At 39.1% G+C, this 14,763-nt stretch overlaps 1 protein-coding gene across 1 annotated transcript; it reads right to left on the bottom strand.

The window, feature by feature from the left end:
* Positions 1-3,588: 3,588 nt before the first annotated feature.
* On the bottom strand, positions 3,589-12,402 carry TLR3 (toll like receptor 3). Its single transcript, XM_062632929.1, is given in 5 exon segments — positions 3,589-4,263; positions 4,934-6,753; positions 8,404-8,595; positions 9,996-10,444; positions 12,330-12,402. Coding segments are annotated over 5 exon segments (2,763 nt in total). The 3' UTR covers positions 3,589-4,034.
* Positions 12,403-14,763: the final 2,361 nt, after the last annotated feature.

Below are 14,763 nucleotides of genomic sequence, written 5' to 3'. Positions count from 1 at the left end.
GCGTTGCTAGGCTAAACAAACCCCGCCGAGGCACGCACCGCCCTCGGTGCACCGCGCAGGCCAGCCCTGGGAGCCGGGTCGCGTGGGAGCGCAGGGCAGAAAGCTGTTAGGGAACGAAATAAAGTGTGGCGTTTTCCCTTTTTAAATTAACACGCTACCTGAGACTAAGGGGCAGAAAAAAACTCCATCTGCCGGGGTCACAGGGCCCTGCTTCACAGCCTTCATGCATTTCTGTGCAGAAAGAGTTTAAGACAAATGGGAGCCCAGATGGACCCAATCCAGCGCAGCTCTTCACACCATGTTAGGCAGCTGCAAAAGGAAGGTGCGGAGGGACAGCAGCTCACGGACAAAGATAACAATGACAATCCCAGGTAGCTTGGAGAGCAAGAGAGGGTGTCAGGACCAAAGCCCTTTCACTCTTGGTACACGTAGCAGCATCACTGGCACACGAGGCACACGAGTCAGAGCCGAGTCAAACACTGTCCTAGCTTTGCACAGGATTTCTGGGTGGATAGAGAGAAGCTTGATCACACCAGCAGGAGTCTGGGGACACTAATGGCTGGTATTATGGATAGGCAAATGTGTCAGCTCAGAACACAGCAGGTAGCGTGGCCCTTGGCAGCAACTGAAAGAGCAGCAGAAGTTGAAGAATAGCACTGTCACTTTATATGTACAAGCCCAGGAACATACATGAAGCAAACAGCTGCATTATCAATTTAAACCTGTCAGCTGCTGGTAGATAACAACCAAGGATATAAATCTGGGAATTTTATCCCTGCCTTGTCTTCTTAGCACATCAAGTTGTGCAATCAGCTGGCAGAGCAGCGCACACATGACATCAGGTAGGGAACTAAGATTTGAAACTGGGACATTCTTGGACTTTTTTTGTTACAAACTGAAGTAAGTAAGTTCTGACCAAACCTTATGGGATAGGTCCACATAAATCGAACAGCAGCACAATCTGCATTTATTCCTCACCATACCAAAAAGCCTTGACTGAGCCACAGTGAAACTAGCATAATTGAGCACGTTGGTGTAGTGTATTTATTTCAGTTGCAGCCCGGAAGCAACCCTGCATGAAGACCTGGAAGAGAACCTATTATGATCATCACTGTGTAACTTGTTCATTACTCCCCACTATTCAAGAACCACGGAACAAGTGAAGTTCTACCCCAAATCTACAGACTTGAGCATTCTGCCTCGCTCAAGTGCTTTAGATATTCTGCTTTCAGTACAGATGATTCCTCTTTAGTTCTGGGTAATCTCTTTAACACTACAAGTTTGGAACCATTTTTCATTCATCTGGTATCCAACTCCTCAGCAAATCAGCATAATATAGTGTGATGCTGCCTGATGCAATGAAACTGCCCAGCTAAGTCTGTTAATCTTGAAAGCATTTACAGTTCTTCACCATGGTAAGCTCATTTATTTACTCTCAATAATACTGTCCGACAAATGTACAGGAGCAGAGCAGAAGTAGGTAACTTTCAGACAAACAGGGAAAAATTCTATGAAAATTCTATGTCAAGTATAATTGATGATTACCATTGGCCCTGTGTTTATTCCTTTTGCCTTTTTTTTTTTAACAGTCTAATCCCCATTTTGAGCTTTTATAATGTTGAGGGGTCTTTTTTCTGTTGTAAAATATTTTAAACTGAATGTAGGTATTAAAATAACTGCCTAATGCATCATCATGATTTTACCATTTAAAAATGATTTTCACTCATCAGCAAGTACTCTTAGTTTGTATTCTTAGCCATATTACAAAATTAAGCATTCATAACATGGGATTTTTTTCACTCTTCTGAAGCCATCTTTGAAGGCATTTGCTGTAACAAGAAAAATCTTTATAGAATTTAGCAAAGCTGTCATTTTTCAGGTGTTAAGGGCCATAAAAGACTATTTGATCATCTAGTCTGTCCCCTTGTATCACATTTGACCTCAGCGTTTTTCCATACTTCCTCTGCATCTTTGTGTAATTTTTAATACCCATGTGAATGGCTAACATTTTCTAAACAATTCATATTGATGTGGAATGAGAAATTCTGCTACTATGTGTCATTACAGATTTAAGAAACATAGGAACCTGTTCACATGCTAGTCTTTAAATAAGAGGAAGAACGACTGACATAGTGCATACCTGGCAAAACATCCTTACCAACTTGCCTCCTCGGCTTTCATGGCCTGAGCATGAAGAAAGAATTTGTCACTTCCTCTGAAAAGGTCAGAAAGATGAGATGAAAGCATCACAATGGAGATAATCCTATTACTGTAATTAGGGAATCATCATCTATCACTTCAACTGTAAACAAAGCCTTTTCTGTTTTCGCTCAGGACTTACCCAGCAAGTGAAGACAAGTCTATACACCCTTCATTCTTCTGGTGTGTGCAAAATCTATTTAATTATTTTTCTCATTTACATTTTTTATCATCATGGGACATACAAACCTGTTAAAAACCAAGGTTTTTCATCTATGCATATAACAAATAATGAGAAAAGCTTCTCACAATGATAAGTATTGAACTGTCTGAAAGCTGTTTTCTAAAAAAGTAAAACAGCATTCTTGGAACAATGATGGTATTGAAACTGATGAGGGAAGTGCTAGGGGAGGAAAAGGCAATTTAAAAACCTTACTGAGATACTGAAGAATCACACACTTACTAAAAGTGTTTTATAAGGTCCTTGGAGCAGCAATTACATATTAACAAAAACCATACAAATGACTGTTTACTGTCTAATTTACAATAAATTGTGCTCAATACTCCATAAAATTACAAGTCTCAAACATCAGAAACATCCTTTCAGAGCACACTTGGCTGGTGCTCAGCTCTCTCCAAATGAAGATACTAGCCCATGTGCTTGAACTTTAATGCTTTAGCAACTGCCAACTAGCCCATGTTTTTGTAAAGTATGTTAAGGAAAAAAAAAACTGGATTACTATATAAGAAATTAAACAACAGAATTCTGATTTCGTTACAGTTTTCTTTTTAGCTATCAAGGGCAAAACCATATACAATCATAAAGAAAAAGGAAACAAAGATTTTGAAATTAATCTGCTTTTGAAGTTTTTCTGCTACTCTACCTGTACTCACAATAATATTCCTGCTCAGGTTTAAAACTATTTCTTTTGCAGGGGGAGAGGGTTCACCAGTAACAAAGTTTTTGGTAATGAAATTGCAGTAGCACCACCTTCTCCACATAGTTGTCTTCCAGTTAATGCTACCTGTGCCTTTATTCAGTTTATACAGCTGTGCCCTTAGCCATGTTTCACATTGATTTCAAGTTCTATTTAAAGGCCTACATATAATTTTACATGCATTCAAAGAATTGTCTTTCTGCCAGCTCTCTGAAATTCAGTAGGGAAGAGTAAATTCTTTTTTTTAATCGTACCACATTGATTAAATCAGTTAACTCATTAGTCAGAAAATTTGGTTTTGATTGTCACCAGTACCAGCCACACCCAGAAAGCATAAACAATCTTTCAGAATCAAGTGGCTTTCTCTTTAAACAAAAGCTTTAAAGTCACTTTGAAACTCTGCTGTTTCATAAAATATTTGTCCATGTTACTCACTGTGCTTCAGAAGGAATGCTTTCAAATTTTAATCTTACTGAATCTCCCCTTGTTTTATGAAAGCAAGCAGCAGTGTCCACCTACCTTCTACACAGAACTTGCTATTTTATCACTGTGTTGTGTTTCGCATGTCCCTTTAAAGTAGAGTCTATGACTTTGCTGCTCTTCATTGGTGGACATTTTTCCTAGAACTTCAGCCACTCTCACTGCTTTTCAGAATTTGCATCACACTGTAGATGCACAGGTTGAAATGACAATCAATCATGATGTCACTTCAGTGCAGGTCAATTAAAATATCAACAAAAATGTGACTATAGACAAGTAAATTTAAATTATAGTAACTCATACATATCTTTCCAGCATGACAAACTTTTTCAGGTCTTCTTGAAGGCTTATTAATTTTCCAAGGATAGAAAATATGCAATATCATGACCCCATAATTCAAATCTGTATTGTCAAAATTCAGTGCACTTTGCTATTAGATTTAAGTGCCATCACTAATTTCTGATTAAATGCACTGACTCGTTCTTTCTGGGCTGGCCAGTTCAAGATGCAGCGAGATCTGAACATTCCTCTTCTCAGGCGAAGTGCATGATACAACTTGTAATCTTCGATACCATGAAAAAAGATCAATATGATGGAGTCACGACTTTGTTCGATAGCTTGCTGAAGAGCATGATACACCTTAAAACTGAAGCAAAAATAAGATAAAGATGTTTTCTTTCATGTGGAGGGAAAAATGACAAACAGTTCTTTTAATAGCTCACGTATTATGTGAGCACATTGAAAACTCAAAGACTGGACTCAAATAGGGGTCTTAATGTCTATTCTGTGACATAAAATTGTCATTATTTATTTTAAATGAGTTACCTTCTAACTAAGGAAAAAAAATAATCCTTTAAAAATATAACCTATGTCTACTGTCTTGATATAGCCTTGTTTAGCAAAGTGCCTTTCTTTTCGAGATCACTATGTAGGAAAGGTGAAAAGACTCATTTAAAGGAAAATAAAAATCATCTTTGGATGCTAGTGATCTCACCCATTATTGCTCTATTTCAAACATGTAATTCTAAGGAAAGTAATCTGCTTGATTGTTCAGAAAAATAAAATAAACACCACCATTGACTACGAGATTCAAATTTCCACTAGGGTGCATGTGGAGCAATTAACTTCATTAATTTAGGATTTTTTCTTAAATTATTATATATTATGTAAGTATATTGAAGTAGAATTTGCATGGTATTTTGAATTAAATAGTATTTTTTATTAAACTACAAAAAGCAAAAAAGATTTTCCTGTTAAAAAAAAAAAATCTGTTAAGAAATTTTCCCCTTACATATTGGATTTTATATCCTACTCACTTTTTGCACCAGGGATCCTGTAAGAGGTGTTCAGTCACAACAAAAATAATCTTCCTGCTCCTTTTTATACTGTTAATTGTGGCTTCAATTTTAGATATGCCTGCTTCGAAGTCCCGTTCTTCTAAACAAAAGCTAATTCGAAATTTTTCTTCCAGAGACATGAAATTCTTAGACACCCAATTCTTGTCCTGCCTTGCATGAATGATGTAGGCATCATAATCAAACTCTTCTTGTTGTCTGTCAAGTTCTTCAAAACCAAGTATTCGACTTACTAAAATATTCCAGTAGAAGGCTATTCTCCACCCTTCAAAATGGATGATAAGAACAATAAAAATGAATAGTGTCACAGTAGTGGCAGTAATCACAAACAAAAGTTTAAAAGGAGCACTGTCTTTGCAGGCTGAGCTGTCAAAATGAAACACCAGGCTACCATGGTATTTAGGGGGGGTGTTGCAAATGTACTGGGATTGCAATCCAGGTATATATGCTTGGGTCACATTAAGCCAATCAGCAAACCAAGCAATGCTTTCACAGGTGCAATCAAATGGATTGGAATCCATCTCCAGAATTCTCAGGCTGTTGAAAGCTGGGCCAAACACTTTTTCTTCAACTGAGGTTATCAGATTTTTTTGAAGGTTCAATGAATTCAGAGAGGCTTGGTCATCAAACAGGGTTGCTGGAAGCAAATTCAAATTATTCGATCCTAAATCCAAGGTTTTTAATTGAGACAGACCCTTGAAAACCTGAACTGGAATCTCATCAAGCCCATTTGATTTTAAATTAAGAATATGCAAGTTGGGAAGATTTTTTAAAAAAAGAACTGGGCCGCCTGGATTTGCATGTTTCCAAAGTCGGGCTAAATTATTGTGCTGCAAATCCAGAATGTAAAGTTTGTGAAGTCCATCAAACAAGTCTTCTTTCATGTTTGCTATATTGTTATTGCTGATATCCAGGACAGTCAGATTTCGTAGAGGATGAAAAGGTGAAGGAGAAAATGCCAGATTACTGCAGCCTACATTTCTCATCATCAGTTTTCTAAGGCTTGGGACAAAAATAAATGATTCACTTTGCAAATCCAGTTTTTTATTGTAGGAAAGATAAATATCTTGTATATTATTGAGACCTTTAAATTCATGACCTTCAAGCTCTTGACTAATTTCATTAAGACCAAGATCAAGAATTTTTAGGTGTCCCAAGGTAGAAAATGCTCCACTTTCTATTGTAGATATTCTTGTTTTTGTGAGGTTGAGAACCTGCAGACTGGAATTAGCAAGTGATGAAAATGTTTTATTAGTTATTCTTTGTAAGTTTATGTTGCAGTTACAGAGACTCAGATACTTCAGGTTGTTCAGACCTGTGAACATATTAGGAGTTATTCCTGCAAAATTGTTATTATCCATTATAAGGTACTCAAGGTGGTGTAACCAACGGAAGGAAAAATCTTCAATTTTTCCATTAATTGAATTTATCAGATTCAGATGTTTGAGGCTGGATAATCCATAAAATAAACGTGAAGATAAATGAATGTTATTATGCTTCAGGTTTAAGTATTGTAAACTTGAGAACCACTGAAATGAGTCATCTTCGATCACAGACAGAGAATTTTGGGAAAGGTTTAAAACTGTAAGATTTGTTCCATGCAATCCCTGGAAAGTTGACTTGCCAATGTATGAAAGTTTCACACAGCTCAGTGAGAGGTTCTGAATTGCTGTGTTTGATAATTCTGTGCAAAGTTTCTTTGTGCAATTTTCACCAAGGTTGACATTGTTCAGTATGAGGCCAAGCAGGTTTCCAATTGCATGTAAACATCCTATGTCAAACTGAAAGAAAAAAGAGTTTTGACCTAAACAAAAGGATTATATAAGTTGACCCACAAAGCCAAAATTTTGACAGATTTTCAAACAAGATTTTCAAGTACAATAGAACTGCTACACTCAGATTTCTTCCATAGCCACATTCAGACAAATGCTTCTTGGAGTTTTTACTTCGTGTGATAATAGTTCTAAAATTGTAACATTGTTATCATAATAGTAGTAGTACTCTTTTGGAAGAAGGCTGAAAGTTGCTTATTGAGATGCCAGTTAATTGCAATTTTGTACCCAACTACTAAAATTCTTTCACTAGAAATATCTTAGAAGCTGAGATAATATCTTTCTTCAGCTTTCTTTTATTGGTATCTGCTAGGGATACCAACATACTAGTGCAAAACCGGATATACTGTAAAAAAGTTATTTAGATCTTCAGACAGCCAAGAAGAAACCCAGTTTCTTTGTGTAAGCAGAAGCTACACTCTAGGAATGTGATACTAGACACTTGCTTCCACAATATAAATACCAAGGCTCCATCATGGTGCTGGCTCCTCATTTTGATTCCAGTATCAGCTCAAGGATTAAATATTCCAATTGTCAGAATAACTTGAATGCATAAGGCTGCTTTTCCGACAGCAATATTGTAAAATCAGAGCAGTTTAAACTAGCATAAAATAGCACTGTCCAAGAAAGAAGCAGTCCCATCTACTTCTCCACATGCTTTACCCTGGTGCTAATATGGCCTTACGTGCAGTCATGTGGTGAACCAGAGAGAATCAGCCTGACCACAAGCTAACCAAGTCAAAAACTCTGTAGAATTTCCCCAGTGATTCAGTGCATAGCCTCATTAAGCTTGTACCAGAAAGAAGAAGGGATGAAGAGGCCCAAGGGAAAGAGGACACCTCTAAGCAGTGGTATAAGTGATACAATGCCACCTTAAGATAGTCTTGTAATTTCAATGTACATGTTCTTTAAAGACCAATCAACTGGAAGAAAAAAATAAACAACAAATAAAGAAAAAACCCACTTAAAAACCCAAATGCAAGCAAATTCAGTATTCATATGCTGAGGGTCAATCAGTTTAGAACAGCAACACTTACCATCATTCTTCAAAGACTCATACTGTAGTGCTGAGAAGCAGGTCAGAAAAAATAGTGAGCAAGATGGCAGAGACTTCTACCAACTTCTTTTTTTTTTTTTTTTTGAAGGAGTATTATTTCTCTGTGGTACCCAGAAGAGAACATTCATTTGCTCCTGTGATTAACTAGGAAGTGAGACCTATATTGTATAATTAGCCTTTCAAATACTGCACTTTTTCCCTGCTTAGAAAGTAGGTCATCTCTTCACCTACAGCACATAGAAAATAAACAAAGCTCTTGCATAGAAAATGCCTGGTAAGGGTTCACAGAGCTACTTGATCTAGCTCTTGCTTGAGACCTCTGATATACATCGAACCAGCTCTTACTGATTTCAGTGGGAGAAAAATAATTATGTGTACCACTACTAGAGGTCAGGAGTAGCGCTGTATACAACAGAATGGTTTTATCCTTGACATCAGCAGATCAATAATGTGATGTAAATGACATAGAATTATAAAGAATAAATCAGGATAGTTCCATTTTATACTTACATCTGTTGAATTTCTGTTGAAATGATTCCTACCTCTTTCAGTGGATTTGATGACAAATCAAGGCTGTTCAATGACGTGTTGCTAAGAAAACTGAAATCATCCTTTCTTAACCGAGTGATTTGATTGCCATCCAATATGAGCTCACGAAGGTTCTTCAATTGTTGCTGCAATCCTAAATTTGCTGACTTCAAAAAATTATGAGACAGGTCCAAAATATTCAAGTTCTGGGGAGAAGATGCAGACAGAAAAGTATAAAATTATTTTTATTTTATATAATACAAAACCATTTTGAAATATTGCATTAAAGTCTTATTGATTAGAAATTAGTTGCAATACTATAGTCAGTTTGTAATAGACAAATGGCAGCTTTCAAGCTCCTGCAGGAAGAAGCCTCCTGTATCTTCCACATCTGTAACTTACATTGTGTTCATGGTCTTAACCTCCTAAAATATCTATTGCAAACCAAAAAAATTACTTTATCTAAAATTCCTTAACTCTCTGAAAGCCCTCCTGCTCCAGATACAATGATAAAAGCAAGGCCTAAGCTGGCTGCAGTTATAACTCCTACAGTATTTAACCCTGTGTGCCACCCTCACTGTGGTCCACCCTTGCAAACAAAAGTGAGAAGGGTGAAGAGTGCAGAGCAGCCTGCAGAGATCAGTGCTGTACACCTTGTAATACTGCAGTTTATGCCCAGGTGCAGACTGCTCCTGCACCTGTAGAGGTGACTCCACAGAATGTGCCTTGATGTGCCCCAAGCCTGGCCTCTATCAGTAACAGGGCAGCAGCAAAGTGAGGAAGGCCAGAACTTCAGTTCTGTTCCCAGCACGGAAACTAGCTGTATTCATTTATATTTAGTTGAGAGTCAGCAGTTGTACAATGTAAGCAAGTATATTTTATGTAACTGAAATGGAATACTGAGTTCAGCAGAAAAGTTCAGACGTTCAAAACAACATGCACTCTCATTAGAACATTGTACAACAATTACAATCTACACATAGTCTCTATTTTCTTCTTTTTCTTAGGCCCTTCCTTTCACATGATTCCCTGCCTGGTACCAAGACAATGGAATAGTCTTTTCCTGCCTCATGTGCTGGTCCCCTAACCTCATAGATGCCATGGAGTAGAATACTGAACCACATGTAAACTGCAAGGAAAAACGAAGGTAGAGTGAAAGTTTTTAGTCTTTCTCAATCCCTGCAGCCCTGGGAGACAGCACATTCAGCCTAAGCACTGAATGCTGCTTCATGTCTGAGAAATTACACCTTGACCTTGAGAATTCAGGCTAACTATCATTTTTAGACCGCAGGCAACCCAAATTCCACACCACCCACTTTGCTCTATACAGTATCTGTTTCTGCTATTAGGACAAATCCTTTGTGGAGAGGTCCCTCAATGGGATGTAAGAGGGAAAAGGGGGTGGAGAGCATAAGGGTGGCTGAGACTCCAGTGTATTCTAACACAAGAAGCGACTAGGCCTTTTCTTTAGAAACAGTGAAGGAAGAGTACATGCTGGGTATTTTCAGATGCAAATAGGCAGCTGTGCTGTACATGCACTGGAAAATACAGTAAATTCCTCATTTAAGCTTTATTTACACAAAAAAGATGCGTTTCTAAAGCTTACCTCCAGGGTTTTGAAAGGATCATTTTTTATATCTATTCTGTTATATCCTAGATTGAGCTCAGTCAGGTTGGTGCAGAAAGCAAAGGCTCTGTCAGGGAGCTTATGCAACTCATTATGTTCTAACTTCAGGATCTGCAACAAGGGCACAGTTTGGCACAATTCTGGTTGCAGTTTAGAGATGGTGTTGTAGCCTGCATTCAGGTAAACCAGCTGATTGTACCTGGTCAGATTTGCAGGACCTAGCTGCCTTAGCTGATTATGAGAAATGTCCAAACCCGTTATATTGTTTGGGAGATCAGAAGGAATTTGAGAAAGCTTCAGATGTCTGCAGTCAGCCATTTCATCTTGGATCTGACATTGCTTTCCAAATGACACACACAGGAGGAAGACATAGACCAGTCTGACAGATAAGCTGCTCCACCAAAGAGCAGCACTTCCCATTGTGTTATCTGCAAAGGCAAAATGAACACAGTGCAAATTACAGTCATTTTGACACAACTATTCTCTCAAACTGAAGGTTAAGCAAGCCAGGCTCAAACCCCACATAGTTTTATACTGAACAAACAGTATTTCTCACCCATAAAGTAGCTTCTGTCCGTGCCCCACTGCAATACAGGCTGTAGAAGGGAAATTAACCTTACTAGACTTCACAGGAAACTAGAAGAGCTTCTCAAAAAAAAGTGACTCCCAGGAATATGAGCTTCCTTAATTCTGCAGCTCACATTTTCACTTGCTTGGAAGCTATGTTTAATTAACACGATCTTGCTTTGAGTACATTAGATTATTGGTCAATAGCTAACAATGAAGCATGAAATCAAACTAGCACATTTGTACAGAAAACAAAAAAGCTTTCTGAACTGATGTCTTTTAAAGAGAAGCATTTTTACTACTGTAACAAAACACTCTGAGGAACTGACATTGCAACCTACAGCCAAACAGGAGTTTAGCAGGTCAGACCCCAGCACAGTCTGTCTCTGTAGGTGACCTGCCTTTTCACAGGGCACACATTAGGGCTGCTCCTGTGACAAAAAGCCACATTGCAGTGGCCAGAGGGGAACCCTGTGAGTGCATCTGTGGGAGCAACCTAGCCACCTAGGGAGAGACACCAGTAAAATCCAGTGGAAGTGGGGATACAAGCAAAGGAAAGAGGGACCTAAAGCATTGCAAAGGCATACAAAAAAAGACTGCAAAAGACAATTTATAACAAACATTAATGAAAAATTAATTTCCTTCTGGGCAGTGCTTGTGGGCCTGACGCATCTCCTGCAGCTCACACAGCCTTGGCTTTCCACTCACCTGCCGATAACAAACAAGGAAGGGGACAGCAAATGACTGAACCTGATGGTCCTGCACAGCCTAGCCTACTATAGCCACTGCTGAACTTGGCACCCATGTCCCTGTAGCTGAGGAAAATAAAGTACCTCTTGTCCTGCCTCATTCCTTTGCACCCCAGCTGTTGGAAGAGCTAACGAAAACAAAGAGGTTGTTTTTCTGTAACAAAATCTTTACCTCTGGCCTGCATCCTTCTGAGGGTTTGTTTTGAGAGATCAGGTGGCTGCCAGGCTCCTTGGCCAGATCATCTTTGAGTTTAAAAAGTACAAGAAACCTACTGCACAAACACAAACCGAGTTCTTTGGCTGAATTCCAGTGAAGCCTGAAGGGCTGCCTTTTCCTGCATTTTTCATTCCAGAAAGTCTGGAGTCAGACTTTAGGTGTTTCATGCTTTGGTTGAGGATACAGTGAGGAAAACACACACCCATTATCAGACAAAGGACAGTGTTACAGCATAATATTTAACAGGCAAAAGAAAGAATGGCAGTTTTAATGTTAGGAGTAAGAACTTTAAAAAACCTGGAGAATTTAGCTGTGGAGCCTGTGATATCTCCCAGGGAGGAACATTTCCATTTGACCTACATCAGCTATTGGAATCTTCTACCCAGGGAAGTAGTGGATTCCCCGGCACTGGGCATTTCTATGATTCAGCTGGACAGGGTGCTGGCACATTTAGTCTAGGTCATACTTTGCTAAGAAAGATTGGAACAGATGATCCTTGAGGACCCCTCCAACCTGGTATTCTAAAATTCTATATTGCCCTTTTATTCTAAAATTCTATATTGCCTTTTTTTTTTTTTTTAAACACAAAAATACCACCTGCCAGCTGGGGACACTACATCCAGGCACAAGCACCAAAGCACAAACATTAGGCAGCAGTGATATGACTTTGCTAACTTGCAAATTAAGAGAAATCCAAGACCAAGGAAGTTGCCCAAACTTGCCTTTGTACCTCCAATATTTTCATTTATTACCAAGAAGTAAAGAATGGCATGCACTTACCACTGTGGGCTTTCTCTCCTTCAGTTTGGAGGCATCGAGGCACTGCACAAATCTGTCAGCACAGAGAAACCATGAGGAAACAATCTGCCCAGCGCCGAAAGGAGTGAAACTGAAAGTAGAGACAGAGGGCCATGCAGCAGGAAGCCAGGGTGAGGAGCAGAACCAGTAGGGTGAGTGGGATGAGCATACCCTGAGCTGTGGCAGCAGCACCATGCTCGCTTCTGCAATGCATTTTCCTGATCAGAAATGTGTCAGAGGTGCTGAGGGTGGAGATCGCTCCTCCTAAGTTCAGAGTTGAGATCATCACTTGTGATGTGCTGGCAGAAACAAATTTAAGCACACAAATGTGTCACACAATCCTGCTTATAACTTGATTTCAGTTTACTCCTAGCTAATTCCTGTGTCTCCAAAAATCCTTGGGGATATATCCCAAAAGCAGATGCACCAACTGACAGACTACTGTCAGAGGAATATTACTCTTTTCTTGTAGAAACAAAGCACAAAGCACCAAGTTCCAACACAGCCACATGTAGGATTCCCTTATTAAATTCCCTTTTTAAAAGAGAATTTGCTTATGTGAAAGAGTAATATATTACATTTTAGGAGAGATAATAAAATATTTTCTATTGCATTAAAAATAAGAAATTGCTTTTAAAAGTCCAAGTAAAAGTTTTAGGTACTGCTTTTAGTTTTGTCTCCTTTCCATACAGTTTGTGAATTCACACATCCTGCTCTCCCACAGACCTGACCATAACTTTCCTGGAGGTGACTTCCTCAGTATTTGACTTCCTCAGTATGCGCCAAAAGGTGCTACTACTTCAACTACATTGCCACTGATGAATCCTCTGCAGGGTTCATCCAGCTGCACTTAGGACACACCAACACCACTGAGTTAACTGCATTTTTAGATACTCCTGAGTGGACAGTGGGTAGCTGGAGACTCACCCAGACAAGAGTAAACTTGGCCTCTAATTCTTCATTCAAAGCATTTGAAATTACAGCATGCAGCCATGTGTTAACCACCTGCCCATCAGGAGCTCTGGGGAGGGATGTTGGGCTGGCTTCTAATCCTATATGCCATGATGTCTGGGACTACTGGCAGATTTGCTGGGAGCCCAGGGAGGTAGGATGGCTACACAAAGAGGTAAGGGCCCTTACTTCCTGCTCCTGCTTTCTGAATTCTTTCAGCAACTGTCTAATATAAATTAATATTTATTCTTGGAGTTAGGACACTGAAACTGAGACCAGAACCAAGCTCCTTTGGAGATGAAAGGCTCTAAAGCCTGTTTCATTCCCATTTCATAATTAAACCTTTATCCTCCCTTTCACCTTGCTACAGGAAGAGCAAATTTCTGTTCCATGCTGCCCTGTGTGCTTCTGCACTGCTCAAGGTCATTTCACCAGAAGCACGGCCACCTGAAGTCACATTCAGTTACTCTGAGGAGAATTTTTCTCTTTGTGTCATGTAACTCTGCTGCTTTGGAACAGAACAGATTACAATGATGATAAAGAGGCATAATAATTAACAACCTTTGCAGATCATTATTCCACCCTAGCAATACTGTCAGGTGTTTTGCCACTGCCCTGCACTATACTCATACTGCAGATAAACTGTGCTCTTTGATTTCACCTCACTTTTTATTCTCTCTCAAACCTCTCTTCCCTATACATATAGGGGACTATTAGGAAGCTGGAGTTGTTTCAGACATAACAGAGGAAAACCATCTGATGCTGGTGAAGCTGCTAATTTTATCACTAGTACCTTTCCAACTCTTCTAGCTCAGAGAGACAACATCACAAGGGTGCTCAAAAGCTCCTCTGTTGTGGAGCACCTTCACTGAGGGTAAGAACATTTATTTTATTACAGAAAATTTCAAAGCAACAAAACTTTGCATTTTGTAGCATGATTTACAAGGAACAGCAGATACTACGGTGCAAGGTAGGCTCTAGGGAAACACAACCAGTGCAGGTTTGGCAAGTGCAATATTTCTGAGGCAGATGACAAAGTGGACACATCTGTGCTTATTTCAGTGGTAGGAAATCGTAACAGGTTCTCAAGTTGCTGTAACTGCACTTTAAATTTAAATTTCTGTTTTCAAGTGCTGGAAAGAACATGGCAACTCATAATGGAGGGGAAAGTCAAGCAATCCACATGTCTAGAGAATGATTCAGGCAAAAAACAGTGCAAAACCCAGGCAATGATCCCACATCGTGGTCAAGGAATGAGTGAGCTGGTTCTGAATGGTGACAAAAGACAGGCAAAATTCTGGAGATTTCACATACATCTTTAACAGCAGCATAACCAATTGCTGCACAGACCTACTTTAAGCTTATTCAAGCTATAAGCACAAAAGGATAGGGACGTAAGTGCAGTTTCTATCTCATGGAACACTCCCAAAGCAAACATTTCACCAAAACTTAGCCTAGTAAAAAA

The sequence above is a fragment of the Pezoporus occidentalis genome, unplaced genomic scaffold (genome assembly GCF_034315485.1).
Source record: "Pezoporus occidentalis ecotype Australia unplaced genomic scaffold, CSIRO_AGI_Poc_V1 ctg1, whole genome shotgun sequence".
NCBI classification, from domain to species: Eukaryota; Metazoa; Chordata; class Aves; order Psittaciformes; family Psittacidae; genus Pezoporus; species Pezoporus occidentalis.
This window is presented reverse-complemented; position numbering and strand designations above follow the sequence as displayed.